Source organism: Arabidopsis thaliana, assembly GCF_000001735.4.
Source record: "Arabidopsis thaliana chromosome 1 sequence".
NCBI lineage: Eukaryota > Viridiplantae > Streptophyta > Magnoliopsida > Brassicales > Brassicaceae > Arabidopsis > Arabidopsis thaliana.
In genome coordinates, this window is record NC_003070.9 from 18,827,389 (window position 1) to 18,854,573 (window position 27,185).

Sequence of the window (27,185 nt, forward strand, 5' to 3'; positions counted from 1 at the left end):
CTGGATTAAAAAAAAGATCTATCATACCTGTAAGAAACAAATGCATTGATTTATCAAACTTGTAAGAAAAATCTGATCTGCAACACACCAAGAAGCTACTAGCTCATAACTGAGTTCAAAAGATTTAAATAAAACACTTAAAGCAAACCAGTCCTCAAAAGAGATTAAGCAGGAAAATCAAAGGATACTAAACCAAAAGATCATATAGATATGACTATATGAGACTGAACTTTGATATTCTACTTGCATTAGACTTCACATTTCTTTATCTACCCAAAAAAGCACCTAACTCAAACGAGCTGCTGCTTTTTTTTCTGTTATATGGCTCTCTTTTCTTTCAGCCATGCCACAGTTCTTTCTGCTTTAAGAATTCGCTCCTCTATCGATGATTCCAGCACCTTGAGCTCTTGAAATCTCTTTTCAGTGGTGTCATTATCGACTTCACCATCACCAAAATCATGGTTTCTCTTTTCTAAATCCTCTAACTGCTCACTGGATTTCTTAGTTTCTTCACTTCCGAAACCATCGTCATGAAGCAAATAATTTTGTCCCTGACTTCTGCCACCTGCAGTGATGTGAATGTTTGACTTATCAGATGAGCTGAGAACCATACTCTTATATGTTTTGCTTGTTTCATCTTTGTCTCCCTTTGATGCTTGCACCTTATCGTTGATCCTTCCATCATCATTTTCTTTCTCAGTTTCACTGCACAACTTACTATCTGATCTCGTCATTTCTCCAGCTATGGCATCATCTTCATGGAGCAAACACTTTGGTTCCTTGCTGCCAGCATCGATCTTAGTCGACTTCTCTGCATAGCTTCCATACGCATCAAGCTCATCATCACATAATTGCCTTGTCTCTGGTGCTGGTTCAACAATGTCAATTGCTCCATCAAAATCAACAGGAGAACCTGATGAGTCAGTTTCATAAAGTGGTCTCAGAACCATACGCTTCCCTGCTTTGCTCGCTGTTTCATCAGTTTCTTCATTCCTTTGCCCTACTTCTGGTGGTGGTACAGTTTCATCTCCATCATAGCTAATCGAAAATGGCTTGTGACAAGGCTTTGAATCATTGTTACCCACCTCAAGTCTACATTTTTTACCAAGCGGCTCACAATCTCCTCCACTGTTCTTAATGTTGAAGTATAATCAAATCTCGCATCATAGTTTATTTACATAAATCAGTTATTTGATCAAGAGACACAAGTCATGTCTTTTACAGTTGTGTCTTTAGATCAAGAGTTGTGTCTTTTATCAAGAGTCATGTCTTTTACACAAGACAATGTTTCGTTTCATATAAGTAAAGATCGAGTCTTGTTTCTGCAACACAACACAACAATTGAGTTTTGTAATACAATCAAGTCAATAAGATTGACTACATTCATACTCTGTTTTTTCGTTCTTACTCTGTTCTTCTTTCATAACAAAACATTAACATGGTATCAGAGCTTATCGATTGAGAGGACAAGAGAAAACACTAAAAAGAGAGAGAGGCAACAAAAGTGAGATCGTATACGTCTCAGCAAAAAGCGAGACGATGCAAGACTCCTCACATCAAGTCATCCCTATATTCGATGGGGAGAAATATGACTTCTGGAGCATTAAAATGGCAACCATTTTCAGGACCAGAAAACTATGGTCCGTGGTTGAAGAAGGCGTACCGGTCGAACCGGTACAAGCGGAAGAAACTCCTGAAACTACAAGAGCAAAGACGCTCAGAGAAGAAGCAGTGACAAATGATACAATGGCTTTGCAAATCTTGCAAACTGCCGTAACCGATCAAATCTTCTCACGGATTGCAGCGGCATCATCATCAAAAGAAGCGTGGGATGTGTTGAAGGACGAATACCAAGGATCTCCACAAGTCCGATTGGTTAAACTTCAATCGCTGCGTAGGGAGTACGAGAACTTGAAGATGTATGACAATGACAACATCAAGACATTCACCGATAAGTTAATTGTTCTGGAAAATCAATTGACTTATCATGGTGAAAAGAAGACAAACACTCAACTCATACAGAAGATACTCATCTCTCTCCCAGCCAAGTTCGACAGCATTGTTAGTGTTCTAGAGCAAACTCGCGACTTGGATGCACTAACAATGTCAGAACTTCTTGGTATCTTAAAAGCACAAGAAGCGAGAGTAACTACAAGAGAAAGCACAAAAGAGGGAGCATTCTATGTTCGGTCTAAAGGAAGAGAATCCGGTTTCAAACAAGACAACACCAACAACCGTGTCAATCAAGACAAGAAATGGTGTGGTTTTCACAAGAGGAGCAAACACACAGAAGAAGAGTGTCGAGAGAAACCGAAGAATGACGATCATGGCAAAAATAAGAGAAGTAACATCAAGTGTTACAAGTGTGGGAAGATCGGCCATTACGCAAATGAGTGTCGCTCGAAGAACAAAGAGAGAGCTCATGTAAGTCTTGAAGAAGAAGACGTAAATGAAGATCATATGTTGTTTAGTGCAAGTGAAGAAGAACCAACAACGTTAAAAGAAGATGTTTGGTTGGTAGACAGTGGCTGCACAAACCATATGACGAAAGAAGAGAGATACTTTTCAAACATCAACAAAAGTATCAAAGTCCCAATTAGAGTCGGAAATGGAGATATAGTCATGACAGCCGGTAAAGGAGATATTACCGTCTTGACAAGGCATGGCAAAAGAATCATCAAGAATGTTTTCTTAGTGCCTGGTTTGGAGAAGAACCTATTGAGCGTTCCTCAAATCATCTCAAGCGGCTATCGGGTACGTTTTCAAGACAAGAGATGCATCATCCAAGATGCAAATGGCAAGGAGATCATGAACATAGAGATTAAGTTCTGTCGAAGAAGAAGCCATGACAGCCAATGTTCAAACAGAGGAAACTTGGCACAAAAGACTTGGCCATGTAAGCAACAAGCGCTTGCAACAAATGCAAGACAAGGACTTGGTAAATGGGTTACCAAGATTCAAAGTGACGAAGGAGGCATGTAAAGCGTGTAATCTTGGGAAGCAATCACGCAAGAGCTTTCCAAAAGAATCTCAAACGAAGACAAGAGAAAAGCTTGAGATTGTGCATACGGATGTGTGCGGACCGATGCAACACCAATCGATCGATGGAAGTCGCTACTATGTGCTGTTTTTGGATGATTATACTCACATGTGTTGGGTATACTTCCTAAAACAAAAGTCGGAGACGTTCGCAACGTTCAAGAAATTCAAAGCGTTGGTGGAGAAACAATCAAATTGTTCCATCAAGACGTTGAGATCCGATGGAGGTGGTGAGTTCACTTCACGAGAATTCAATCAGTTCTGTGAAGATGAAGGAATTAATAGGCAAGTGACTTTGCCTTACTCACCTCAACAAAATGGTGCAGCAGAACGCAAGAATAGATCATTGGTGGAGATGGCAAGATCAATGCTTGTTGAACAAGACTTACCCCTCAAGTTATGGGCAGAAGCGGTATATACCTCAGCGTATTTGCAAAATCGTTTACCATCAAAAGCAATAGAAGATGATGTGACGCCTATGGAGAAGTGGTGTGGACACAAACCAAATGTGTCACACTTGAGAATGTTTGGAAGCATATGTTACGTTCATATACCGGATCAGAAAAGAAGAAAGCTAGACGCTAAAGCAAAGTGTGGTATTCTCATCGGTTATAGCAATCAAACCAAAGGCTATAGAGTGTTCTTACTGGAAGATGAGAAGGTGGAAGTATCAAGAGATGTTGTTTTTCAAGAAGACAAGAAGTGGGATTGGGATAAACAAGAATAAGTTAAGAAAACTTTTGTCATGTCCATCAACGACATACAAGAGTCAAGAGATCAACAAGAGACATCCAGCCATGATTTGTCTCAAATCAATGATCATGCTAACAATGGAGAAGGAGAAACCTCAAGTCATGTGTTATCCCAAGTCAATGATCAAGAAGAACGAGAAACTTCAGAATCACCAAAAAGATACAAATCCATGAAAGAGATCTTGGAAAAGGCACCAAGAATGGAGAATGAAGAGGCGGCTCAAGTCATAGAAGCTTGTCTTGTTGCGAATGAAGAACCACAAACTTATGATGAAGCTCGTGGTGATAAAAAATGGGAAGAAGCCATGAATGAGAAGATAAAGATGATCGAGAAAAACAGAACATGGAAACTAGTAGACAAACCGGAGAAGAAGAATGTGATAAGCGTGAAGTGGATCTATAAGATCAAGACGGATGCAAACGGAAATCACGTCAAGCACAAGGCAAGACTAGTTGCGAGAGGTTTTTCTCAAGAATATGGAATCGATTATCTTGAGACATTCGCCCCTGTTTCAAGATATGATACAATACGAGCCTTACTTGCGTATGCGGCTCAAATGAAGTGGAGATTGTATCAAATGGATGTGAAGTCGGCGTTTCTAAACGGAGAGCTTGAAGAAGAAGTTTATGTCACATAACCACCTGGGTTTGTGATAGAAGGCAAAAAAGAGAAGGTGTTAAGGCTTTACAAAGCCTTATATGGTCTTAAGCAAGCTCCACGTGCATGGTATGAAAGAATTGATTCTTACTTCATTCAAAATGGTTTTGCAAGAAGTATGAATGATGCAGCCTTGTACATCAAGAAGAAAGGAGAATACGTGTTGATCGTTAGCTTGTACGTCGATGATCTTATCATCACTGGAAACAACACTCATCTCATCAACACATTTAAGAAGAACATGAAGGACGAGTTCGAGATGACAGATCTCGGTTTGCTAAACTACTTCCTTGGAATGGAAGAACACCAAGATGACAGTGGCATTTTTCTTTCACAAGAAAAATATGCAAACAAACTTATTGATAAGTTTGGGATGAAAGAGAGCAAGAGTGTAAGCACCCCATTTACACCACAAGGGAAAAGAAAAGGAGTAGAAGGTGACGACAAAGAATTTAAAGATCCAACAAAGTACCGGAGCATTGTCGGAGGATTGCTCTATCTATGTGCATCAAGACCTGATGTGATGTACGCAAGTTCTTACCTATCAAGGTACATGTCATCACCAAGCATTCAACACTATCAAGAAGCCAAACGAGTGTTGAGATACGTCAAGGGAACGTCAAACTTTGGAGTACTCTTTACAAGCAAAGAGACACCAAGATTAGTTGGCTACTCGGACAGCGATTGGGGTGGTTCTCCGGAAGACAAGAAAAGCACCACAGGTTATGTCTTTACTCTTGGTTCGGCTATGTTTTGTTGGCAGTCTTGTAAGCAGCAAACAGTGGCTCAATCAACGGCGGAAGCAGAGTACATAGCAGTGTGTGCTGCGACAAACCAAGCCATATGGTTGCAAAGACTCTTTGAAGACTTCGGCTTAAAGTTCAAAGAAGGTATTCCCATCTTATGTGACAACAAGTCGGCAATAGCGATTGGAAGGAATCCGGTGCAACATAGAAGAACAAAGCACATCGAAATCAAGTATCATTTCGTGAGAGAAGCTGAGCACAAAGGACTCATTCAACTTGAGTATTGCAAAGGAGAAGATCAACTCGCGGATATACTTACCAAGGCGTTAAGTGTTACAAGGTTTGAAAATCTCAGAAGGAAGCTTGGAGTGAAGCCGAGATATGATTAAGGGGGAGTGTTGAAGTATAATCAAATCTCGCATCATAGTTTATTTACATAAATCAGTTATTTGATCAAGAGACACAAGTCATGTCTTTTACAGTTGTGTCTTTAGATCAAGAGTTGTGTCTTTTATCAAGAGTCATGTCTTTTACACAAGACAATGTTTCGTTTCATATAAGTAAAGATCGAGTCTTGTTTCTGCAACACAACACAACAATTGAGTTTTGTAATACAATCAAGTCAATAAGATTGATTACATTCATACTCTGTTTTTTCGTTCTTACTCTGTTCTTCTTTCATAACAAAACATTAACACTTAATATCACTATACTTCTTCTTATAACGCACCGTTACTTGAGAAACGGTGAGGCTATCATCGTCTTCATCATTGTCTGATGGAACCTGTTTCTGACAAAGACCCATTGTACCCCTATGAGCTTGCTTCATGTACTTTCGTCTCTTGTTTGTTGAATTCTCAGCTATCTTCATTTCATCCTCGCTTGTTCTGTTCATCTTAGAGCCTGAAGTTACAAAACTAGTGTCATCACCTATGATGGTTCTTGATTTCAATGTTTCATCTGATTCAACAAAACCCTTCCTCTGCGGCTCGCACATAGGCGTAACACAAGATATTGCAGAACGGGAAGGAATGTATATTGTCAAACCATCAATAGGCTTGTCGTAATCATTCCAAGCTGCATCACGTGAGAGTTTTTTCTGGTTAACAGGACAATGAACATCTTGACGCATCCCAAACTGTGAAGCCACTCGATTGGGAAAGTAATGCTCCACACTGTCAATACCAACAAGCTCAGACACCTTGATGCATCGAGCAAAGGAGATAAATTCATCATCAAGGTTGGGACCAACAGGCACCCGCATTGCTCTCTCAGGATAAAATCGAGGAAAATCCCAGTTTTTCACAGTTTTAGTGTAGGGGCGCCACTCAAAACTATCCATTTTGGAGTTGTTGAAAATCCTCCAAGCATTGCTGGTACTCTGTTTCATGTCACACCACCGAGCCAATCTTGGCTCACCCCTTAGCAACGAAAAAGGTTTTAGTTGTAGTTCCCTGAATCTCTCCCATGCCCAAACTTGAACCAGCTTAAACAAAGCATTAAGATCAAGCTGTACCTTAATAAGCGATTCACTGAAAACTCTAATGTGGCCTTGCAAGAGACTTAGGTCTGCATACAAGTGTGCAAGAACAGCAGGAGCAAGAGCCATCTTAGTTCCACTTGAAAGATGAACAGCGACTGGCAAAATAGCTTCAGAGATATGAAATAAGTGTGATGGAAAGGCAAAGTAGCTAAGCCACAACACAAGGAACCCAACATGCTCAAGCTCATCACCACTGTTCATGAATCTCTCCATCCATGCTAATTTGGTTACCAGACAGACTTTATCGTTCTTAATCTTCTTCCATTCTTTCTCTAGCTTCGCCATAATCTCCTTCCCTGAGCTATCCACGGTGGCAAAAACAGGCAAACCCAAAACAGAGAAACCCAAAAGCACCATAACGTCTTCAAGGGTTATAGTTGCTTCACCCCAAGGGAAAATGAAGGTTTTAGTGTCTGGACACCATTTCTCAGCTAAACCCAGAACAAGATCTGTGTCTTTAGGGATTTTGTATGTTGAAGCTATAACAGCTTCAAAAATCCCAGCTTTTCTCCAAATGGGTTCGTGCAAAGATGCCATTTTTCTAGCCCAAGACTTGAACTTTTTGTTTGGAAACCTCCAACCCCAGAATTTAATACTCGTAGAAAGAGCCTTTAAGTGAACAGAAAGAGCTGAAGAACGATTCTGACAATCTTCAAATCCATCAATGGAGGAGGAGAGACAAGGTTTTGAAAGATGGGTTCTTTTGCTACTACTGTTCTCGGTACGAGACGCCATGAGCTCTTCTCTCTCTTTTCAACAAGGATCTTCAATTCATGGAGACGAAGAAGATTCAAACAAGACAAAATGAAATGCTTTTCCTATTTTTTCCCTTGTGGTTTAATGTTTGTTTGAACTCAAGTCACGAAGAATCCATGTTGCAGGTTTGTGCTATAATGGAATACTTCTTTTACAATTAATAAAAATTCCCATTAGTAAAAGATAAAATAATATTATTTATCTTGTCAAAAATATTTTAAATGTCTTATCAGCCTGGAAAAATAATATGTGTAATTATTAATAACGTTAGAAGAAAAAAAATCAGAAGAAAAATGATTTATAGAAATGCGTTTACAATTTTCTTTTGTTTCATATTATGTGATAGGCATTTACCAAAATGGAAATCATTGACCAAACAGAGAAACTAGAAATTGAGTCAAATTTCTTATAAACCGAACGGTCTTTTAATTCTTAAATATGATACCGGACTTTCCCGGAACTTTATTTGAATAGTGACCTCTCATACGTACTCACTTTCTCTGCGCCTAATTCAAAAGCATACGTACTGATTCTCCATTCCATGTATTTCTAATTACTAACACAATAAATATTTGTGTCTGGTGAGTTCTTTACATATGCAAAAGAGCAAAAGAGTAAAAGAAAACCACACCAAAGATTGATATGTGTGACACTGTTGTTTTATTTCCATGAGATCCTAAGCAGAAACTCGACTTTTAATCTGGTTTCCTCTGATTTTCCACTTTCTAATCATGGACAAAGTCTTCTCCATCTCAATCATATGTGCCTCAAGCTTCAGTTCCATCTCCTTTATTGCAAGCTTTCTCTCTTTCAACCTTTCATCAATTTCTTCTTGCTTTTTAACTTCACTGCACATTTTCTCATTGCATCTATGCTTTTCGCTATTTTTATGGACCAAAAACTCTGCTTTCTTGCTCCCATTGCTTCCAATGCTTTTCATAGTCGATCCATTATGTTGCTGCTCATCATCGATCATACTCTTCTTCCCTGCAGTATTTCCAATCACGTCAACCTCAAAATCATTGAAAATCTCCCTTGTCTTGTGTGATTTGCTTGTAGTTTCATCATCCTCTTCACTCCTTTGCTCTATTTTTGTCGAAGCAAGCTTTTGACAAGGCTCTGAGTCGTCATCGCTATCCACCGTCATATATCTTCTAGCCCTTTTTCCAAGTGTTTCAGAAGCATCTCCTAGAGTATTCTCCGCATTACTGCTATACTTCTCCTTAGATCTGATCCTTTGAGCAATAGTCATGTTATCCTTTTCTTCACCCGTAGAAATACCATCATTACCCCCATGAGCTCGCTTCAGCACCACTGGCTTGTAAATGCTTCTATTGTTTGTAAAATCCTCACTTGTGTTGTTCATCTTCCAACCTGATGATACACGACTGTTCACACACCCACCTATCTTATCTTGCTTTACCAATCTATGTATCACAGACCTTCTGCGTTTTGCGGGAAAACCTTCTTCCAATTTCTGAAACACCTGACTCAAAGGCAGTACCTTGGGAGATGCATCAATATCATCATCATAATCTTCGTCATAATGATCAAATGTCTTCCTTGCGTTAAAAGTTTCAGTTGATTCTTCCTTCATCTCTTCAGGACTCAGAAACTTTGAAACTGATTTCAGCCACCAGACTCGGTATCTCGCAGTGACAGAACCTTGATCGAGGCGAGAAGGCATGTAGAGGTTTAAACCAATAAGAGACTTATTGTAATCATTCCAAGCTTCCTTTTCTGTGGAGTTTCTTTGACAAGTAGCCAAACCAGGAAGATCTTGATCCAAACCGAACTGTCTCGCCACTCTATTTGGGAAGTAATCCTCTACAAAACCATCTCCAACAATCTGAGAAACTGTCACACACCGAGCAAAAGAAGCAAACTCATCATCAATACTTTCATCAACAGTCACCCAAATAGCTTCCTCAAGGTAAAACCGAAATGGGTTCCAATTGTTCAATGCTTTAGTATAAGGACGCCACTCAAAATCATCAAAACAGAACCACGCATCCTTAGATCTTCGATGCAAACCATGCCACTGAGCTATTCTAGGTTCACCTTTGGGAATGTCACTGGCTTTTGGTCTTATGTTCCTGAATCTTTCCCATGTCCAAACTTGTACTAACTTAAACAAAGATTCCAGATGGAATTTGTCAACACAATCTTCTCTAGATACCTCATGGATTCGATCCAAATCTCTGTAGAGGATTGCGAGAATAGCAGGGGCAAGAGCTATCCTTTCCCCTCTAGCTAAACGAACAGCTATTGGGAAAACATGATTCGAGATATTACGACGAGATTTAACTGGAAATACGAAAAGCGAAAGCCACAATACCAGAAACGCTACATGCTCCATGTCCCCACCTCTACCCAAGAAGGTCGAAACCCATGATTTTTGGCTCACACGCCTGTCTGTGCTGCTATTCATATGCTGGATTCTTACATTCTCCAGTTTCTTTACCGAATCTCTCGTCTCCGAGGTTTCTAAAGGGGCAAAGACCGGAGAGCCCAAAACGGAAAACCCTAGAAGCACCATTACATCCTCTAAAGTTATGGTTGCTTCACCCCAAGGGAAGACAAACGATTTGGTTTCAGGGCACCATTTTTCAGAAACAGAGAGAATCAGAGATGGGTTTTTGGTGATACTGTAAGTAGATACTTTAATTGCTTCAAAAATCCCAGCTTTTCTCCATGTTTGTGCGTGTAAAGCTTCCATTTTTGCAAGCCAAGATACGAAAGGAGCATCTACAACCCAAAACCCAGAGAAAGTTCTCCGCAAAGAGAAGAGCTTTAGTAGCTGCGAAGAGGAAACAGAGAGACGTTCATCACGGCGGGGAAGCTCAGCCACAGAGCCTCCATTGATGGAGGTAACAAAGGGTTTTAAGAAATGGTTTTTTCTCAAGCAACGACCTTTATCAGTTACCATTACTTCTTCTCTCTCTTCAATGAGAAGACTCGACGATGACGATGCGTTCTCCATCTCTCAAGATGATGAAGAAGCAAATGATTCAGGAAAAACTAGGGATTTTGAAAGTCAAAATCGGAGACTTGAAGAAGGAATCAGTTTTTGCTAAGAAAGGTGCAATCTTTGTTGAAGATGAGCAGAGAAAAATGTACTCAACATTTTGCTTTTTATCATTTTATGGCAAACAAAACAAGTTCCTTCATTAAATCTAAATGATGACTGTACAATAAATTAACGCAACATACCATGTGTATAATTTTTTCTAAATTTAGGGATGTACACAATTGACGAAACATCATTTTCATAATTTGATTTTTTAGGGGAAAATCATTAATACATACATACACAAACCAAGAAAATTTTATTGTCATTGAAGAGATTCATGGTCACATCATGAACTAAAAATCACAGAGACGGAGAAACCAAACCATGTTTCTTGGTCATCAGGATCTCTCTGAAAGAAAACTCTGATATGCAACACACCAAGAAGCTATTAGTTAGCTCATAATTTAGTACGTTCAAAAAATACAAATTAAACACTTAAAACCAAACCAGTCCTTAAAAAGATACTAAAAGCATAAACATCACCCAGCTTATATTGATCTTAGATTACTCTACTTGCATTTGACTAACTCAAAACAAGATTTAACATGCCTAAATCCAACGAGCTGCTGCTAAATTTCTCTCTATTACGGCTCTCATTTTTTTCAACGTCCATGCCACATTTTTCTGTGTTTCCATAATATACTCCTTTAGCGATAATGCAATAACCTTGAGTTCTTGAACTTTTTTCGTAGGAGTCATTAGCACTTTAGCAGCATCAGCTTCACCAAAATCATTAAGATATTACAGTTAATAAGAAATGATGCAATGATGATACTTTTGAGAGTGGCTAATAACTCGCTATCAATCATGTCAATATAAAGTAACAAGACTTTGTGACATAAAATGATAAAAAAAATATGTGCCAATATAGCATTTTAGTAGAATTGTTGGGTCAAGTAGAATAAGGTGTTCAGAAAAAAAAAAGTTAAAGTAAAGTAGTTTATTTATTTTTTAATAAAAATTGGCAAAAAGAAAGGGCTATATTTGTAAATAGTCCTTTTTAGAATTAATAATCCGAAGCTTCTTTTTTGACAGAGCAATGCAATCTTTATCATCTTAGGTTTTACAGTGTGATTAGTATAATTAACACTAAAGATTTAATAATAATAGAAGCAAGGGTTTAAGGCTAATACACACAAAAGAGCGTCTTCAAGCGATGGCCACAATCTTCTTCTTCTGCTTAAGCTTTCCTTCTCAGGCAGACCCACTTGCTTGAAACTAGCTCGGAACGATAACGACAAAATTCGCCACCATAAACCCTATTTTTAATCTCCGACTCTGTCGTCACTTCTCCTTCAAGCTGGGTAGATTAAGTTCGCTTATGGCCATGGGGGTTTCTCTTACTTCCCACAATAACCCTCTTCTTCGCCACTTATCTCCTTCCTCTTCCTGGGTTTCTCGTTCCTCCTCTCGCCTCTCTTCTTCTCCACTCCCTTCCTTCCTCTTTCCTTGCCGTCGAACCCTTCTTCAAAGGTTTGCACTTTTTTTCACCTTTCGTGGGTTTTAGTAAATTTTGAGACTACACTTGATTATCGATTACTATGCTCTGTTCTATGCTAAATTTTACTTGATTGTCGTTACTATGCTCTGTTGTATGCTCAATTTTACCTTATTTTTGACTAATTTGCTCTGCTCAAGCCTCAGTTTTACTTGATTATCGATTAAGCTACTCTGTTATAGGCTCTGTTTTACTTGATTGTAGATTAATTTGCTCTGTTCGAAGCTCAATTTGTTCTTGAGTATGGGATAAAGCTGCTTCGTTCTAGGCTCATTTTGTTCTTGTGGGGTTTGTTTTGTTTTGCTAGCTATGTTTGTGACTGCTTTTGAATCTTTTCAGGAAACTAGCTTCCACTGATGGAAATGTCGGTTATTGTACTACTACAGTTTGTCAGGGATTTCAGCATTCGGTTCATCAACGGTCGTCTTCTGTTGTGTTTAACGGAGAGTGGGAACTTCGATCGGAATCTAACAAGGTAAGGATGGTTCCTAAGATTATCAAGGTTGGAAATCAGACGGAGGTAGCCGAAACTCATCAAGTTCCTGGAACTGTAAGTGCTTGGAGGGAAGAAGCTAATAAGCTTAGAGAAAGAAATGGTCAAATTGCTAGAAACCTTGATGACAATGGTTATTTCAATGGCTCTGTCCCAATTATATCTAGTGCTCCGTCTTATGAAACCTCTCAGAAGATTGATTATGAGTTCAAGCCCAGAGGGACCACTAGGTCCACTACTGCTACACTCAATAAGGAATTGATTGGCATTACCCAATCTGAACCTGTTGTGTCATTGCCAAGGAAGGGTTTAGATGTTGGGGATAATATGGATGTAAATCCTAAAGGAGAGGGAATACAGAGACCTCTTATAAGCGATAAGTCTTCTGGTACCGCAAATGGAAACAAGAATACTGTTGCCATTTCCAAAGTGGAGAGAAGCACTGAACCTTCGAATGTCCGTGAAAACCTTGGGAAAATATATGACAAGGTTCTCATTGTTGATAATGTGCAAGCTGCGAAGGATACCGTGGCTAAGCTCGTGAATCAGTTTAGGAATCATGTCCATTCCTGTGATACAGAGGTGTGCTACATTTTTCTATTTAAGTTGTCATCCCTGCAGCTCAGAAATATTTATACAATTGACAAACTGATTACTCTATGCTTATAGGTGTCCGGGATTGAGGTTAAGGAAGAAACGCCTGTCGACCACGGTGAATTAATATGTTTCAGTATTTACTGTGGGCCAGAAGCAGATTTTGGGAATGGAAAATCGTGCATCTGGGTTGATGTTCTTGGTGAAAATGGCAGGGAGGTGTTGGCCGAGTTTAAACCATATTTTGAAGACTCGTTCATCAGAAAAGTAAGTTATAAACTACACCTTGATTGTTTCTACATATTCTGTGATATTTTCATTTTCTGAGTCCTTCTAAAACTTATTCCACTTTCTTGTTGTCTTTTTTACTGTGAACATTTTTAGCTATCCTTAAACCCTTACAGGTTGGCTTTCTTCGTTTCAGGTCTGGCACAACTACAGTTTCGATAGCCACATCATTAGGAACCATGGAATTGAGATTTCTGGTTTTCATGCCGACACTATGCACATGGCACGATTATGGGATTCTGCACGGCGGATAAAAGGTGGTTATTCGCTTGAAGCGCTTACAAGTGACCCAAAAGTTCTTGGGGGCACACAGACAAAGGAGGAAGCTGAGTTCCTTGGTAAAATTTCGATGAAGACTATTTTTGGCAAACGGAAACTGAAAAAAGATGGATCTGAAGGGAAAATCGTTGTCATTCCCCCTGTTGAAGAGCTTCAGCGAGAAGATCGAGAGGCTTGGATTTCATACTCTGCCTTGGATGCGATAAGCACACTAAAGCTTTACGAGAGCATGACAAAGAAACTGCAATTGATGGATTGGCATCTTGATGGAAAGCCAGTTTTAGGAAGGACAATGTTGGATTTTTACCATGAGTTCTGGCGACCCTTTGGTGAACTTCTTGTAAAAATGGAAGCAGAAGGGATACTTGTAGATAGAGAGTATCTTGCTGAGATAGAGAAAGTAGCCAAAGCGGAACAACAAGTTGCTGGTAGTAGGTTTCGTAATTGGGCATCTAAGTATTGCCCCGATGCGAAGTATATGAATATTGGCAGTGACACACAATTGCGTCAGCTCTTTTTTGGTGGCATTTCCAACAGGTATCTTTCTCCTACGTCATCGTTAAATTTCTGCTAAGCATAGGTTTAAATTGAAGTTATTATAGGGAAAATAGTCATATCTTGGTATCTTAGAGGTTCTTTCTTTATTATAGAGATTTGAGCTTATAATCCTCTTATCTCAAAAGTTGTTGAAGACTGTTTTTCTTTCTCTTGGTTCAACCAGAACTGCATACATAGAAATCTGAGAAGAAATGCCTTTCTTATCAGGTCATTAACAAGAATTACATGATTAGTCTCTCAGTGTTACCTCTAATAATTAACTTCTGTTTATTTCTTCCTCAGTAGTCATGACGAGGTGCTTCCAGTTGAAAAGCTCTTCAAAGTCCCCAATATTGATAAGGTTATTGAAGAAGGCAAAAAAACACCGACGAAGTTTCGAAACATCAAACTGCATAGGATAAGTGATAGCCCACTGTCAACGGAAAATTTTACTGCCAGTGGTTGGCCCTCTGTAGGTGGGGATGTTTTGAAAGAGTTAGCTGGGAAAGTTTCTGCTGAATACGACTTTATGGATGATGTCTCAGATATTTCTCTGGAAGAAGTTGTTGAGGATGATGATGTAGAAACATCAGAAACACAAAAGTCCAAGACAGATGATGAAACCGACACATCTGCTTATGGAACAGCATATGTTGCATTTGGAGGGGGTGAAAGGGGAAAGGAGGCATGTCATGCTATTGCCTCATTATGTGAAGTTTGCTCTATAGACTCTTTGATCTCAAATTTTATTCTTCCGTTACAGGTAATTCTGTTTTCTTAACATCACCTTCTGAATTTTGAGCTGCTTTATCTGGTTTACCTTCAGGTTGAAATATGAATTGTTTTTTTTTTGTCTGACAGGGAAGTAATGTATCAGGCAAAGATGGTCGCGTCCATTGCTCCCTTAATATCAATACAGAAACTGGGCGCTTATCAGCTAGAAGGCCAAATTTGCAGGTATATATCAAAAAGCTTTGTGATATTGTTCAAAACAATATCGTTTGAACCTAAATTAAGTAATAAATTTGAGTAGTGAGGCCATTATGTAGCTAAGTTCCTCTTGTTATCTACTGGTAGCATATTGTTAACAGAGACTCAATTTGATGTGAAATTATGTGATGTGTTACCTTGAGCTAGTACATAATTTCATTTCAAATTGGTTTTATTTTTTGGCAACTGTAAGTACACGATTTGTAATTGCATCTACAATTTGTTACTTAACTTCCTCTTATCTGTCTAGAACCAACCTGCATTGGAGAAGGATCGGTACAAGATTCGTAAGGCCTTTGTAGCATCGCCTGGAAATACACTTGTTGTGGCTGATTATGGGCAGGTGAAAATATAAAACTCTGGTAGTTGTAGAGACTTTCATAATGGTATTAATCTTGTTCACTTGTTTACTGTGATTCTGTTCTATCTTCAGTTGGAACTTAGAATTCTGGCACATCTTACTGGTTGTAAAAGCATGATGGAAGCTTTTAAAGCAGGCGGAGATTTCCACTCAAGGACAGCCATGAATATGTATCCACATGTTCGTGAAGCTGTAGAAAATGGGCAAGTGATCCTTGAATGGCATCCAGAACCTGGGGAAGACAAGCCACCTGTGCCGTTGTTAAAGGTGCGTTCTTCGTTTAAAATTGTACCATAATTCTTGGATTTTGATTCTTATATCACAATGAGGAAATGCTTTGAATAGCTATAAAAACAAGCGACATCTCTGTTCAATGTTCAAATCCCGTCGTTGACTCAAAGAACTTATATCTGTGCCCAAATACTTCTAACAGTTTGCGAATATGTGTAATACTCAGGATGCCTTTGGTTCAGAGAGAAGAAAAGCCAAGATGCTTAACTTTTCAATTGCGTATGGGAAAACCGCGGTCGGGCTTTCTAGAGATTGGAAGGTAGTGGAAAAATACTATTGAAACTATTAGGTTGATATAAACATGCGTTGATGTGATGAGTCTAAAACTGTTCAAACTTTTTTATCATCTAAAGGTCTCCACTAAAGAAGCTCAGGAAACAGTCGATCTCTGGTACAATGACAGGCAAGAAGTAAGGAAATGGCAAGAAATGCGTAAGAAAGAAGCTATAGAAGATGGGTATGTACTCACTTTACTAGGAAGGTCTCGTAGATTTCCGGCGTCAAAGTCACGTGCTCAGAGAAATCATATCCAAAGAGCAGCAATCAACACTCCAGTCCAGGTTTCCATTCTATTTGTTTACTTTATCATAACACTAATATCCATTCTATTCTCCAATCCCAACTCTGAGCATCGATGATCCACACTACAGGGAAGTGCAGCTGATGTTGCCATGTGTGCAATGTTGGAAATATCGATAAATCAACAGTTGAAGAAGCTTGGTTGGAGATTGCTTCTACAGGTAAACAACAACACCCCTCCAAAACAGGACGCAATCTATGAAAAATATAAGCTTTTAATTTTGTAACATAGTGGTCTCTATTGGATTGGAAATTGAGTAACAAAGGGAACTTGTATTGGAAACAGATTCATGATGAAGTAATCTTGGAAGGACCAATTGAATCAGCGGAGATCGCAAAGGACATAGTTGTGGACTGTATGTCTAAGCCCTTTAACGGAAGGAATATTCTCTCAGTCGATTTATCTGTTGATGCAAAATGTGCTCAAAACTGGTATGCTGCCAAATAGAGAAGCTTAGAGACCGGCCGTAGTTGAAGGAAGCGATTTTTTGGGTATATTAAGGTTTGGGTTTTGTAAATGTTAGAAAGCCTTGAGAACGTTGAGCTGTGTAAATTGTTTTCTCAAACTCTAATCTTCTAACTTGACGATGTTTGAATGCAAAAGTGGTTAAAGTAACTTGAGAACAATCATGATATGAATATTGTGGATTGCTTTGTGTAAAATGAGAATTTGAATAGATTATATAAACAAAATTAAAGAAAAATCAGGAGATGTTCTTTTTATCTTTCTTTTGCATTGATTCGTTTTTAGAGAGCGTATGTATGTAAATGATTTGAACTTTCCTGTGTTCACATAATCTTTGACATCTTTTTAATACCCTTGACAAGCTCATACATAGCACCAAGTATGAGATTGAAAATGTCTTTCAAATTAGCAAGCAGTATATGCGACCATGCATCGGATCAGATTGGCTGCAATACACTGATACTGATCATCTCTGTGGCATTTAAAATCTAGGCAAACGGTTTTCAACTACGTACGTTTATACTAGGCCAATTCTCACATATTGCCGCCGATTCACTTTGAGTTCAATTTGTCTCGGTAATTTTGGCCTCATCAAGCTTCTAAGCTTCTTCATCACTACCTCCCTTTTTTGTATCCTTTTGTTGAGTTTTTTGCTTTCTTGTTTTTACATATATGCTACTAAATACTAATGTTGTTCTTATTTGTATTTCTAGCATTGTACATTGCTGCTATCAATAGACAATAGAATAACCTTAATGAAAGGAATACGTACGTAAGATTATAAGATATTAAAATCTCAAGAGAAGGTTCTTTTCTTGTAAAAATCGAAGTAAGAGTTATTAAACAGGAAGAAAAGAACAAGAAGATAATAAGGTGATAAACAGAGACCGTAGAAGAAGGTCAAAGGTTAAGAGGAAGAATAAATCGTTAGAAGAAGATTGTGAAAGAATATAGTAGAAGAAGAACAATAAATGTGAGACAAAAAAAAGCGGCCAAGTAGGAAGACTCCGATTAAACTATATGAGCTCAAATGATTTTAAGTCATGTTTGTTTTCATTGAAGTTTATATCTTTTAAGTACATCGAATGCTAGATTATTGATATAAGCTATTATCATTTAGGTTCTAGCTCAAACTTCCTATCATCCAACTGTTTATACATAATTTTCAAATCATCATGATGTTATCTAAACCATGTATTTTTTATTATAGAATCAAGCTTACGAATATATGCTTTGTTTTTGAGGTAATTTTGAACTTTTTTTTGTTCAAATTGAATTACCAACAGAAAAAGAAAAAACATATAGAATCTTTTGTCTCATGAATAAATTATCAATTAAATAAAATATCAAGTGCAAATAATAAAGAGAAACATAAATATTGGAAAGATAACAATAATAATAAGCTTTTGTCTACTACTACATAGTAGCAAACTCATCCTTGTTAATTATTTAGGCTTCTTAAGAACACAAACACCACCCTTGCATGAATCTTTCTTTGAAGATGACTTCGTGAAACAACTGAAAAGCTTCTTGAAGAAACCCATCTCTCTTGAAATCTGAAGACGATATTGAGGCTAATGGACTTTTTTAAGGATCTTTGCGTTATATGTACCTCTATTAGACTACTTCGTACCCACATATATATAACACCACGTAAGATCGATGAGATCGAATGGTCGAGATGAGTAATCTAAAATGTCAATATCTTAACTTAGGAAGTTTAACGTTATTTTGAAATGTATATTTTACATTTTTATTTTAAATTACAAAACTTAGGTTGATCATATTTAATAAGATGACATATATAGCAGCCCAAAACAGTAATAAATATATTTTTGAATGTAGAAGAGGCCAAGAATAGAATAAAGTCGATGTGGTTTTTGTATATATATTTCATTGTTACTAAATAAGAAATTAATTTAACTATTTAATAAAAACAAAATATACACAAATATTCACTTTCTTAATAAAACTCAAAAGGCAGGCTCATGGGCTAGATAGGCTCACTTTCTTGTTAATAAATAAGAAATCTACCTATATATCTAGCAATATACACTACAAGAAAACAGGTAATTGACGACCTACAAGTCAGTCGTTTAGTAGTCGTAACTAAAGCTAGTACGACTAATTTGCGACTAATGACTGTAGTCATTAATCCATAGTCGTTAAAAACAATAGTCGTTTATTAGTCGTTGGTCAACGACAATAATACGACAACTGACTAAACAGTGAAAAATCGTCGTTACGTAGTCGTATTATGTTGGCGACTAATTGACGACTATCCTACGATTATTTGTACTGTACTGAGCGTGTGAGAACATGTAATCGTTTCGTAGTCGTTAATTGTGTACGACGACTTTACGACCATGTTGCGATTAATTATTATAAACCCTGGGTATGTTTCCAGTTGTCGTAAAGTAGTCGTAAATATGTTTACGACTATTCGACGACTCTTTGACGATTAAAAGTACTTTGCCAAGGATTTGAAACTTTTTGTCATAACATAGTCGTATAAGTATATACGACTATTGGACGTCAGTTTTACGATTCTTTTATGACTAATTTGTTTAGTCTTATGATTGTCGTAAAGTTATGTGACTACTTGACGACGATTCAGCGACTATAGTGCTACTTATTTACTACTTTTTTGCGACTAATAGTTTGGTCCGAATAAAGATTTGGTCATCAGGTGATGGGTTTCTTGTTTGTTCTTGTTTGTTCATCGATTGTTCTTGTTTGTTATTGATATGCTATACAATATGAAAACACTGCTTATATATTGAAAATCAAGTTCAAAACATAAAATTATCTTGTTCAAACATACAACTTATTGAAAGATACAATTAGTGTTTGGAAACCTAAATTCTATGGATCATTAGATGGGGGAGTAATTGGGATACGCTCTGTGGATGTGGAAGAGTGTGTGGCAATGAAGTCCAAGAACTGCGGATCGGTTTGGCGGAGATACTTCTCGACTAAGGACAAGTGCTCGAGCTTGTCCTTTTGCTTAGCTGTGACTCGGGCTGTCTCGGCTTCTCGGGCAGCAATCTCAGCATCTCGCTTCTCGTTATATGCAGCCTATTCTTCAATTTGCCGCTGAGCTTCCTGCAGCCGTTCTTCTAAGGCTTTAAAGGTTGAGTCTCCGGGGAGTTGGCGGTTGGCACTGCCGAGAGTTTCTTTAAGACAGCCAAGTCCATAAGGATTGCCTCTTGCATCCTTTTCTGTGGACTGCAAGAAATAAAGAGGAAGATAATTAGTGACAGATCCTAAATGTCTCTAAGACTCTGAAAAAGATAAAGAACATCTTACCTCGAGAAATATGGCTGCATACTCATCTAGTGTGAGATCCCGAGGACGTGAAGAGCCATCAGACACAGCAGAAGCAGCCGCCTCTAGTTCAGACAGCTTCTCTCTCACATTCTGCTCATACGCCAGAGCAATCTTCTCTGCCTTCTGATCAACATAAGTCCCATCCGACTTAGTGTGTGTTTGGATGAACACCTCACCAAGAGGGACAGGTCTTCCCATTTTTTCTTCCTGCAAACACAGATCACAAGCTTCATTACTATCAACAGACTAAACATCACACACAGTTAAACGAACATCACTAAAACACATGGGAAGATTGCAGAAACACTTACCAATTCATCTTGGATTTCTTGGAAAGACTTTGGCCCAGAGTAGTGGACGTGAGGACCGAGACCGTTACGGTCAGAGAGACGAGCTTTAGAATATGTCTTACTCCTTTTCTGTGCCTCTTCAGTGTCCCAGTAGTCGCACATGGTTCCCCACAGAGTTTCTCCAATCCATGGAGGCTGCTCTCGAGTTCTCCTTGCGGTGCTAACCATGTCCTTCAAGCGCCTCTTAACGATCTCATTGAAGTAGTATTGGACTGTCCCTGTTATTAAGGGATCCCAGTGGTGAGTTTTCTACAAAAAAAGTGTGAAGTTAGTGAACAAATGACAGATTAAATAGTACAGTCTAAAGAAAGTTGAAGAAATACAAGAAGCTTACCGCAAACTCTAAAAACAATCTTTCTCTTTTATCCAATGGCACAGAGGACCAATTATAGTAGGGAGCATTGAACTTTTGAGTAAAAATCTGTGTGATCTTTCTAACCAATTTAGATCCTCTGTCGCGAGTAAACCTCCAAACACATGCAACACAGACAGAAAGTAAACATGTTTAAAATCCAAAACACTACAACTACAGCAGACTATATAATTGAACAAAGGCAGATTCTACAAGATTCTAGACAAGTATAAGCCGACAAGATCACACACAGAACACAATAGTCAACATAACAAGATCATAGACAGTAAAGAACAAGTATAAACAAGTATAGAACAAAGACAGATCCTCATTGTCAAAGCCGAAAACATGCTAAGTTCAACAATCAACAAATGTTCCACAATTAAGTTCATGATTCACAACAGAACACAATAAAAAACTTAACAAGATTATAGACAAGTATAGAACAAAGACAGATCCTCAATGTAAAAGCCGAAAACATGCTAAGTTCAACAATCAACAAATGTTCCACAATTATGTTCATGATTCACCACAGAACACAATAAATAACCTAACAAGATTATAGACAAAGTGAAGAACTTAACAAGATCACACACGAGTTTAGAACAAAGGCAGATTCTACTATGTTACACAAACCCTAACAAACATCCAACTCCAACAAAGGCAGATTCTACTATGTTACACAAACCCTAACAAGCCATTCTACAGACCATAACACGAGTTACACTACACAGGCTAAGAACACTAGAATAAAATAGAGGAAGAAAACATACCACTCGGTTTTAGGTTTGGGAATTGGAGACAAGACACAACACCACTGCTCCCTGTTTGGCACAGAGAGTGTCGATTGCAGAGCCAACGCCGAGTCTTCTTGTACCTCCGGCAACGTCCCAGGAACTTCCTCTTGGAAGTTGTTCCCTTGAGACGACGGGTGGCTGTTTGCTGGAGCGTCTGAATCTCGCGACTGAGGAGGAGTTTGCTGAGGTGGCGCTGTTGGCGGCGGAGTGTAGTGGACCTCTTCAGATAGAGGTGGAGGAGCTTGATGTTGTGGTTGAGTCGTTGAGTTCTGGAAGAGTTGGAGAGGCGGTGGATAGTTGCGGACGTGGGGTGCAGACGTTGAAGGTCCATGTTGTTGAGCCGGCTCCGTCGCAGGAACTTGAACCGTCGGCGCCGGAGTGAAGTTGTATTGGGGAGGAAGATTTGCAGGTCTTGATCCGCCGGCGCCGGCTCTCTGAGTGACGTTCGGCGTCGTCTTACGCTTCCGGGAGCCACCTCGACCGGCGATAGGCATGATAGTGAGCCAAATGAAGAGATTGAAGAGATTGAAGAGAAGAAGAAGAAGAAGACGAAGCAGATCGGAGAGGTTGAAGGTGAGAGATCGAAGAAGATCGATCGATCTTATAGGAAGAAGAAGAAGATCGATCTACAAGGAGAAAGGATCGATCTTAGAAAGAGTTTTGGGGATTAGGGTTTTCGAGACGAAGAAGAAGAAGAAGAGGAGGTTGGATCGAATAGGTTTAAGGTGAGAAATAGAAAGAAGAAGAAGAAGATCGAAGAAGAAAGAGAATTGGGGATTAGGGTTTTGCGAAACGAAGAAGACGAAGAAGAAGAAGAAATGGCTAAGTGTTTGGCTCGAAGAGAAATGACTCGATTTAGGGTTTTCAACACAATAGAGGTCGCATAATAGTCGCATAATTGTCGCCAACTAATTTTGGTTTGGGCCTCGAAATTTTGAAGCCCAACTAATCAAACAAGTATCGTTGAATAGTCGTAATTTTGTCGCCAATTATACTGGGTTTGGGTTTCAAAATTTCAAAGCCCAACAAATTTAAACTTGTCGGTATTTAGTCGCAATATAGACGCCTATACTAATGGGTTTGGGCCCCGAAATTTTAAAGCCCAACATATCAAACAGTTGTCGCATAATAGTCGTCGTTTTGTCGCCGATTTTAATGGGTTTGGATTTCAACGTTTAGAAGCCCAATAAAACTTATCTTAGTCGCTCATTAGTCGCATAATAGTCACTTTTAAATTGATATAATTATAGATGTGAAGAAATATTTGTATATCATAAAAAAGTTCAATGATTTTATGAAACAAAATTCATTCTAATATTTATTCAAATAATTATACATATATTAACACAGTTATACATCTTCATCTTCTACTTCATCTTCGTCCGAGGACGATAAATTACATCGGAATTCGTCTTCTGGTTCAGCATCCCCGACATCGTAATCAAGGATTATTGGGTTTAAGTTGGCTACCGGAGTTTCAAGAACAAGATCTTCAATTGTAGTGAGCAAAACATCATCATCATTTTCTGTTTGCAAAAGAGTTGGATCATTGTTTTCATATTCTTCAGAAATGTTTCCCCTCGGATTGACTTTTAGAACATTGAGCCAAATGTTCTTTGGTTTCTTCGTATATGGATACGGAATATAACAAACTTGATCTGCTTGAGATCCTGTATACATATATCAAAGATAGATTATTAATAATTAAAAAAGAAACGTATTTTGGACTTAAGAATAATTACGTACCAAGAATAAATGACTCGTATTTATTGTATTTCCTCGTAGATAGAATGTCTACAACGCCACTATGGCTTCGTCGAGTGCCTCTCCCGATCTTTGGGTCATACCACTTACACTTAAAAAGTGTGATCCTCAAATTGACGATACCCTCATACTCGAGTTCTATAATATCAGTTAAGGTACCGTAGAAATCCGCTTCATCTGATGAATCAGCGTAATTTTCACCTTTAACACAGACCCCATAGTTACATGTCTTTCGTCCAGCGCCGTGATTTTGCGTATGAAACAAATATCCTCTTGTGAAATACATTGGCCAAGTTTTAACCTTGTTCAAAGGTCCTTGCACAATCTCTTGAACCCAAGTAGGAAATGGAGAAGTAGTGTTCCAGTATGTTACCTACATAATAGATAAACAATATCAATTAGTATATATTAAATGATCACCTTTCGAATGAACCAAAATTGATGTAGACTTACATATTCTTTAACCCATAGATGATATTCTTCCGCTCTTCTCGCGTAGAGTTCATTTTCGGGCAAGCATGGATATTTGGCAGAAAGATAATCTTCGAACATACTACATTTACAAACGAGGAAAAATTTATCAAAGTGATCTTAGTGAAAATTTACAAACAACGAGTGATTAAAAATACCTCTCAAAAGGTTTAAAATAGTCACAATTTCTTAAAATATATGCATGTGCGCTTTGGTAGTCTTTCTCTGAAAACCAATCTACATGCATTTCACCACTTGGACGGCCGACGTGCATAAATATATTAGGTACTCCAGGGACATGATATACAGGAACTTCACCTTCATTGAATCTTGTTAACCTGATCCATGTAAGTGAATTAATATCGAAGAATATTAATCGTTAAATAATTAAATATATTTACCTTGATTTTGTTTGAATATGATCGGCAAAGTAGTGCTCTGAAAAATAAGCAATCTCGTCATTGATATATGACTCAACAATTGAACCTGCAGCATATCTTTTGTTCTTTGCTTTTCCTTTCACCTTTTTGAAAAACCTCTCGAATGGGTACATCCACCTATATTGGACTGGGCCACCCAATTCAGCTTCGTATGGGAGATGGATAGGTAAGTGTTCCATAACATCAAAAAATGATGGTGGAAAGATCTTTTCCAAGTTACAGATGATTAAAACTATGTTCTGTTTGAGAATTTGAACGCGACTTGTCTGTAAAGTTCTCGAACATAGATCTCGAAAAAATGCTCCAATTCCTAAAATATATGTGCAAGTTAAATGATTAGATTAAAAAAATGTTGGAATAAAATATAGTTAGTATATATTGTACCTGATAGTGCAAGGTGGACATTCCGGTCAAGCAGTTCAGCAAAGATAAATGGAAGTAGTCGCTCCATAAATACATGACAATCATGACTTTTCATGCCTGAAAACTTTCCATTATCCAGATCTACACAACTAGCCAAATCTGAAGAATAACCATCTGGAAATCTAATATCATATTTCACACATTGTAATAAACTCTGTTTGGCTTCTTTTGTCAATTTATACGCTGGAAATGGAGCTTTGCCACTACTATCAATATGTAAGCCTGGGCGTGAACAAAATTTCTCAATATCCAATCTTGACATGATATTATCTTTTGATTTACCCTTAACTCTCATGAGAGTGTTCATGATGTTGTCAAGAAAATTCTTCTCTATATGCATCACATCAATATTATGTCGAAGATTGAGGTCTTTCCAGTAAGACAACTCCCACAAGATGCTTTCTTTGTGCCAATTATGTTCCTTCCCATAGCCTCGCATCTTCTTTTCATGACCGTTCCCACCAACATCCTTCGTTTTTGGTGGATTTACACTAGCCAACCTCTCGTAATAAACTTGCTCCCCTGTCAAAGACTCAGGTGGATATTCGCTAGAAGCATCTCTTCCTTTCAGAAAGTCTTTTCTGTTCCTACGGGATGGATGACCATGAGGAAGAAATCTACAGTGACAATCAAATCAGCATGTCTTCCGTCCATTGGGTAGATAAAAAGACTTTGTACTTTCCATGCAAACAGGACAAGACAATTTACCATGAGTAGTCCATCCTGATAACATGTTATACGCCGGAAAGTCGCTAATCGTCCACAGTAGTACTGCTTTTAGATTAAAGTTCTGACTCAATGAAACATCGTACGCATCGACTCCAGTAGACCACAACTCTTTTAACTCCTCAATAAGAGGTTGGAGGAAGACATCAAGACTAGCTCGAGGATGATTTGGACCAGAATTCAGAATGGTAAGAAATAAGTACTCGGTATTCATGCACATACCAGGAGGTAAATTATAAGGAGTTAGGATCACAGGCCACAACGAATGATTACGAGACATGCCAAATGGATTGAACCCATCAGTACACAACCCGAGATAAATGTTACGGGGTTCTTCGGCAAACTCGGGATGTAACCCTTGGAAATATCTCCACTTTGCTGCATCTGAAGGATGATTCATTTCTCCCTCCTTTGATTGGTGCTCAGCATGCCATCGCATTGCCGCAGCTGTCTCATGGCTCTGATACATTCTCTTCAACCGGTCCCCAATAGGTAGATACCACATACGACTATATGGTACTTTGGTTCTTCGATGGTCGTCCTTAGGCTTCCTTCTTTTCGCGCCACAAAATCGACATTGATCTTCTTTTTTGTCTTCTTTCCAAAATAGCATACAATTGTTCTGACAAACATCAATCGTATGATATGGAAGTCCTAAATTGCGCATTAACTTCTCGGTCTGGTAATGTGAAGTGGTGTCCTGGTTTCCTTCTGGTAAAAAATCTGTAAACATTTCGCAAACAGAGTCCACCAACTTTTCACTCATATTATACTCCGCCTTGTTGTGCATGAGTCGAGATGCTAAGGATAATTGCGACTGCCCTTCACGACAACCATCGTACAAAGGATTATTTGCACGTTCTAACAAGTCGTAGAACTTATTTGAATGGTTACGGACCGGTTCTTCCACATTCTGATAACTATCATCATGACGATAGTTATCATCATACCCCACGTTAAAATTAAATGCATCGTTCACCATATCCACATATGGATCTTCTACAATATTACCCACTTCTTCATGATTCTCACTAAAATACGTCCTATTCGTGTAACTCGTTCCTATATCCATATTCATTTCTTCTTCATGCTTATACCAAACATAATAATCAGGCATAAATCCATGACTAAACAAATGACTACTAACTCTTCTACCCGAGATGATGTGTTTTTCATTCTTGCATACACTACAAGGACAATGAAATTTACCTCGACCACTCTGTACTATTGGCTGACTATTAGCGAATGTCATGAATTGCTCAACTCCTGCAACGTATTCGGCTGACAAATTCCCCGTCACTTCATCAAATCTCTTGTACATCCAATCTTGATAGAAACCGCCAGTACAGCCATAATTATAGTTTCCCGCCATTATATAATAAAATAACTAATATTTTTTTTTTCTCTTTGATGTTGTTGTTGTTTTGATTTGTTGGTGAAAGAAGAGTTGCGTGAACGTTTATTATATAGGCCAATTTTTGTGACTAATTTACGACTACAACTAAATAATTAGGTGTACCTACTTACCAATGCGAAACATGTTTTTCATCTACTTTATACGACTACGGTGCGACGTTTCTACGACTACA

The 27,185-nt window shown here is 38.3% G+C and overlaps 3 protein-coding genes and 3 pseudogenes across 8 annotated transcripts; 2 read left to right on the forward strand and 4 right to left on the reverse strand.

The window, feature by feature from the left end:
• Positions 1 to 317: 317 nt before the first annotated feature.
• AT1G50820 (aminotransferase-like, mobile domain protein) lies at positions 318 to 7,473 on the reverse strand (the record flags this gene model as incomplete). Of its 2 annotated transcripts, NM_001333456.1 has the most annotated exons (2): positions 318 to 1,133; positions 5,926 to 7,473. In NM_001333456.1, the coding sequence occupies 2 exons, from the start codon at positions 7,471 to 7,473 to the stop codon at positions 318 to 320; spliced, it is 2,364 nt and encodes a 787-aa protein (NP_001321196.1). The 2 variants fall into 2 exon arrangements, with proteins under 2 accessions (NP_001321196.1, NP_175496.1); NM_103963.1 differs by lacking the exon at positions 318 to 1,133 and having other exon boundaries at positions 5,887 to 7,473.
• On the forward strand, positions 1,480 to 5,584 carry AT1G50810 (annotated as a pseudogene; the record flags this gene model as incomplete). Its single annotated transcript has 1 exon — positions 1,480 to 5,584.
• A 409-nt stretch (positions 7,474 to 7,882) lies between the features above and the next one.
• On the reverse strand, positions 7,883 to 10,641 carry AT1G50830 (Aminotransferase-like, plant mobile domain family protein). The gene has a single exon (NM_103964.3). The coding sequence runs from the start codon at positions 10,475 to 10,477 to the stop codon at positions 8,171 to 8,173; it is 2,307 nt and encodes a 768-aa protein (NP_175497.1). The 5' UTR covers positions 10,478 to 10,641; the 3' UTR covers positions 7,883 to 8,170.
• A 1,017-nt stretch (positions 10,642 to 11,658) lies between these two features.
• On the forward strand, positions 11,659 to 17,189 carry POLGAMMA2 (polymerase gamma 2). 2 transcript variants are annotated; one of them, NM_001333457.1, is made up of 12 exons: positions 11,659 to 12,040; positions 12,405 to 13,140; positions 13,228 to 13,419; positions 13,577 to 14,256; positions 14,560 to 15,019; positions 15,118 to 15,213; positions 15,497 to 15,589; positions 15,680 to 15,874; positions 16,065 to 16,157; positions 16,252 to 16,458; positions 16,549 to 16,638; positions 16,764 to 17,189. In NM_001333457.1, exons 1-12 carry the CDS (start codon positions 11,889 to 11,891, stop codon positions 16,923 to 16,925), a joined length of 3,156 nt encoding a protein of 1,051 aa, NP_001321058.1. In that variant the 5' UTR covers positions 11,659 to 11,888; the 3' UTR covers positions 16,926 to 17,189. The 2 variants fall into 2 exon arrangements, with proteins under 2 accessions (NP_001321058.1, NP_175498.2); NM_103965.5 differs by having other exon boundaries at positions 11,704 to 12,040; positions 14,563 to 15,019; positions 16,764 to 17,171.
• Positions 17,190 to 20,021: 2,832 nt separating this feature from the next.
• Positions 20,022 to 22,266, reverse strand: AT1G50850 (annotated as a pseudogene; the record flags this gene model as incomplete). Its single annotated transcript has 1 exon — positions 20,022 to 22,266.
• An 856-nt stretch (positions 22,267 to 23,122) lies between these two features.
• Positions 23,123 to 26,968, reverse strand: AT1G50860 (annotated as a pseudogene; the record flags this gene model as incomplete). The annotated part of the gene is made up of 1 exon: positions 23,123 to 26,968.
• Between the last annotated feature and the right edge of the window lie 217 nt (positions 26,969 to 27,185).

Bases quoted from the DNA above. Each gene is read 5' to 3' on its own strand.
- AT1G50830 (NM_103964.3), bottom strand. From the start codon at position 10,477: ATGGAGAACGCATCGTCATCGTCGAGTCTTCTCATTGAAGAGAGAGAA.
- POLGAMMA2 (NM_001333457.1), top strand. From the start codon at position 11,889: ATGGCCATGGGGGTTTCTCTTACTTCCCACAATAACCCTCTTCTTCGC. The intron at 13,141-13,227 runs GTGTGCTACATT...CTATGCTTATAG, and splicing joins TCCATTCCTGTGATACAGAG to GTGTCCGGGATTGAGGTTAA. The intron at 14,257-14,559 runs GTATCTTTCTCC...TTTCTTCCTCAG, and splicing joins TTTGGTGGCATTTCCAACAG to TAGTCATGACGAGGTGCTTC.